Source organism: Anarrhichthys ocellatus, unplaced genomic scaffold, assembly GCF_004355925.1.
Source record: "Anarrhichthys ocellatus isolate YVR2014 unplaced genomic scaffold, GSC_Weel_1.0 scaffold42, whole genome shotgun sequence".
Lineage (NCBI taxonomy): Eukaryota > Metazoa > Chordata > Actinopteri > Perciformes > Anarhichadidae > Anarrhichthys > Anarrhichthys ocellatus.
In genome coordinates this window covers 3,433,057-3,437,459 of record NW_022280072.1, presented here as the reverse complement: position 1 = coordinate 3,437,459, position 4,403 = coordinate 3,433,057, and the positions used below count along the sequence as shown (strand labels likewise).

Sequence of the window (4,403 nt, the reverse complement as noted above, 5' to 3'; positions counted from 1 at the left end):
CCACCACGGTCACGTGACTTCACGTTAGTCTGTAAAGGAACTCCACCGCGGTCACGTGACTTCACGTTAGCTGCAGCAGGCGTGGCCTAATGTGTGTGTGTGCGTGTGCGTGACAGTCGGTGATGACGCTGCTGACTCCTGAGAGTCTGGCCTAGTCCTAAAGGTCCTAAATTTGATCAGTGGATTGAGTGCTGTCTTTTTCCACGACCATAAAGCGGCAGATCGTAGTGCTCGTGTTTAGTCCCCCCCCCTCTCTCTGGGGAGACCCCCCTCACAGCCAGTCCCCCCCGAGCATTTTTAGCTCTGGGAACAAATAGAGGGCGCTAGGGCGCCGCCCCACCTTATTATATTATACAGAATATTATTATATGATATATATATATATTATTATATTATACTGAGACTAAAATAAGATGTCCTGACGTGTTTATCAAAGTGTTATTTCTGCTTTTTTTCATGTTGGAATAAAGGTTAAATATTTAACTGTAAAGTAGTAATACGTGTTTGATACCTTAATGCATTAAATCATTCTGGGATGTTTGCTGAGATTGATTGGATGTGGCACAGCCCTACCTAGAACATGTTCCACCAGCTCCACTGTCTGGGAATGTTTTGAGTGTCTGGTTACAGTTGTGGATGGGCGGGGTCGGAGGTCACTTCCACTGAAACCTGCTGTTTACATCCAAAACGTGTAACAGATTCCTCTTAAAGTAGTGGATTACATTAACACGTCGGCGTTTCCACTGTGTCTGACGATGTGTTTCTTGGCATTGTTTTAATTTGAGCCTGGCTGCCAGTCTATAAAAACATCTCACGCTGTCTCTGAAGAGTTTGATTTTTTTATTAACTTTCATAACCTAAAATAATATCAGGAGAAACAATCCATATACAGGCATTGATTGGCATAAAAATGTGCAAACACAGTAACTGTCAGCTGATGCAAGCTCTGAACAGATAATATAATATTACAGAGGTGACGAAAATAGTAGATATAAATATACCTTGTTTTTCACTTTCTACCAGCTCAGAGTGTTTTCTACCCCTGACTACTGTGTGGGGGGGGTATACATCCTGGAAACAGTTGTCTGGCACTGTGTGTACGTTTCCAGAAACAACATGCAAATAAGTTGTGTTTGCATTAATCCTAAAAGTGATTTAAGGCAGTAAATACATTTATAAAACGTCATGATACAGAAAGCATTGTTTTTATCAGCGAACAGAAGGTTCACATATTCATACATTTAGTTTTAACGTCAAGATTGTCGGAAGTTTTTTTTTTTTTTTTTTCATACAAAAATAAATTGGACAATCTTTGATGCGTGTGTAAATAAACTGAAACCTTCCACAGCACCCTCAGTTGAGTGAGATCAGTTCAACCCTTTCAAAATAAAACATCAAAGGAAAAAGAAAGAAATCACTCAAATAAATGTCCCGTTGTTCACAGACACTCGATCCCTCACTGTGGAGGACTAAAGCTGCCACTGCAGTAATTAAATGAAAAAATACTTACATTACTTAATAAATAAATGAAATAATAAAAGAATATAAACATGTTATGTACATTTATTTTTTTCAATTTCTGTCGCACATTTTTATTTTTTTTAATTAACCTGCACATTAAATGTTGATAATTGAGGATTTTAATTCCACATTTCTTTCTTTTATTCTTTTATTTATTCAGACATTTATGGATGTATTTATTTATTTATTTATTATAATGGCAACTTTAGTCTTCCAGACATATCAAGTGTTAACTTACCATCATGAAAACCTGCTTTTTCTTCTCCGTCTTTTAAATCGAACCTTCCTCAACAAACACATCTCATTCCTGTTCATTAAACCTCATTTATTTTGCTTAAAGAAACAGAAAGACATTCTGTTTGTTAAGGCCCGGCCTCTTTCCACCATCTGTCAGCTCCTCCACAAAGACACTGAGACTGTACGATACACAGTCACACACTGTAGAGATCAGCGCTGTGCTGCACGTGATAAACAACCATTCTGTCTCTTTTTTAAGTCGTCTTTTAAAACACAGCTGTGCTACGTAGTTACAGTATTAGTCTGTGTATCACTTAAACTTACTAAATCCTATGTTTCGTTTTTCTTAACAGTTATGAGAGGCACTTAAACAACCGCACAGTTCGTGAAACCTTCCAGAGCACATTTATGAACAGTCCGTCCTCGCGGTTTAAACACTTCAATCATTTTTCCAGGTCCAGTTGATAGAATGAAGCAACGGAGGATGAATTCTGTGATATAATGGGTTTGTGTCGTACTATAAAAACCATATGAAACCCTCTGCGGCTGCACCAGCTCAACCCTTCTTTAGTTCAATGTCCCTCAGGTGGTTATATTCTGCCCCCTCGGTGCCGTCATAAAGTATTTTGTCTCAGGAGAGCTGGGAACCAGGGCAGCGTTCAGGGTTATTTGGGGTTTCAGACGTCCCCCCCCCCCCCCCACGGTGGTCTCTACAGGTCGTCGCTCTCCACCAGACCGCCGGGCTGCAGCGGGCTGCAGTCGGGGAAGAAGGCCGCCTTCACGTCCAGCCCTCTCTCCGTCAGCGCGGCGTAGCGGCTGGTGGACGGACGCACCTTCTTGGGCTTGGGGAGGTTTGGCTGCTGCCACTGAGCTGTGGACGGAGCAGAGAGGGGGGGGTTAATAATGTGAAGAGAGGAAAACACAAAGAAATGCTTAATTAAGCAGTGTGTGTTTTTAAACCACTTTAGCTGAAAATGGTGACTTTCTTCTATTGGTTGAAACTGGCTACTGCATTTGAATTCTGGAGGCAGGTAAAGCCAAAGCTTCATGTGTTAAAGCTGCATCCTCTCTAGTGTCCACCAGGGGGCGACTCCTCTGGTTGTATAGAAGTCTATGAGAAAATGACTCTACTTCTCTCTTGATTTATTACCTCAGTAAACATTGTAAACATGAGTTTATGGTCTCAATCTCTAGTTTCAAGTCTTCTTCAATACAGCATGATGTTCATTTAGTAGATGATGGTTGATATAAAGCAGCGTGTGTGTGTGTTTTTAGATTGAACGTACTGTGGACGTCGAGGCGCGCGGTGCTGGACACGATGCCGGCTTCGTTCTTGGCTGACACGGTGTACCAGCCGGCGTCTTCTTTCATGGCTGGCTGGATGATCATACACAGGTAGCCACAGTTGTCCTGGTGCATGCTGGGAAAAAAGGAAAAATGACCCGTATTTAAAAGGACCAGTGTTTAGGATTTGGTGGCATCTAGCGGTGAAGTCTCATATGTGTCTTAAAACCTGCGTTCTCTCTAATGTCCATCAAGGGGCGACTCCTCTGGTTGTATAGAAGTCTATGAGAAAATATTTACCTGATTCTGTCCGTGTTGTGAGTGAAGGACTCGTTCTCCCTCTTCCAGAAGATCTGTGGGTGGGGAACTCCTGTGACGCGACACTCCAGTCGCACAGGATGACCGTCGGCCACGCTCGTGTTCTGCAGCTTCTCCACGAATGTCGGGGTCTTGTGCATCTCTTTGGCTGCAGAAAGAGTGAGTTAATGAGACCTTTTCTCTCTCCAAAATCATTTCCAACCGCCACTACCGCTGCTGCTGTGTTCCTGTTTTTTACCTGCAACGATGAGCTCCAGGTTGAAGGAGTTCTGCCCGGCCCGGTTGCTGGCGATGCAGGTGTAGATGCCGGCGTCGCGGCTGGTCACGGGTTCGATGACCAGCGAGTGCACGCCGTTCTCCCGCACCAGCATCTTGTGGGCGGAGTCCGGGCGGATGGTCTGCCCGTTCAGCTGCCAGATGAGGTCCGGAGTGGGCAGGCCGCTCACCTGCAAGGTGGCAAAAAAACAAAAAAGCATGAAAATTGACTCGGTGTGTGAAATGCTTGTTGGTCACGTGCTTGTTTTTGTTGGAGAAAATGAGGACATTAGCTGCATGTGTTCTGAGGAGGAAGTGTGTGTTGATTGGAAGGATAAGAAGCAGCAACGTTTGGTTCATCCGTCTGTGTTGTGTTTGGGCGCTTTGTCTCCGGAGTAAACTGCAGAAAAAGAGCCGTCTCTCTCTTTGCAGATAAACCTACTCCACCTGGAATATGTGCTTATGTGTTTACAGAGTTTACAGATATCAAAAAGGGAGATCAGACAGTGATGAGTATTTCTGGAAGCGGCCGGATACACTTTTAGAAGTTGGGACATTTTGAACACGGAAAGTTTGGAAAGCCACAAATGATGTGGAAATAAATATTTGCTATAAATATCTTTGACATTAAGAGGCTCTGCAGGAATAGAGACTCTCAGTTCAGTCTCTTTACAGCGAGTTAAGTGTGTGTTTTTATTGTATTACATGTAGCAGCTTTCAAAGAGTTGCTGGAGGTGATGAAGATAAAAGAGAGAGAATGAGCTGGAGGGGGGGGGGGGGGGGGGGGG

At 43.5% G+C, this 4,403-nt stretch overlaps 1 protein-coding gene across 4 annotated transcripts in view; it reads right to left on the bottom strand.

Moving 5' to 3' along the window:
• Positions 1–823: 823 nt before the first annotated feature.
• Positions 824–4,403, bottom strand: part of palld (palladin, cytoskeletal associated protein) — a 49,356-nt gene continuing 45,776 nt past the window's right edge. For all 4 annotated transcript variants that reach the window (XM_031868262.1, XM_031868261.1, XM_031868260.1 and 1 more), the window contains 4 exons: positions 3,599–3,806; positions 3,343–3,508; positions 3,045–3,178; positions 824–2,629 (listed from right to left, as the gene is read on the bottom strand). In XM_031868262.1, the coding sequence (XP_031724122.1) occupies positions 2,469–2,629; positions 3,045–3,178; positions 3,343–3,508; positions 3,599–3,806 (669 nt within the window). In that variant the 3' untranslated portion in view covers positions 824–2,468. The remainder of the gene's footprint in view (positions 2,630–3,044; positions 3,179–3,342; positions 3,509–3,598; positions 3,807–4,403) is intronic.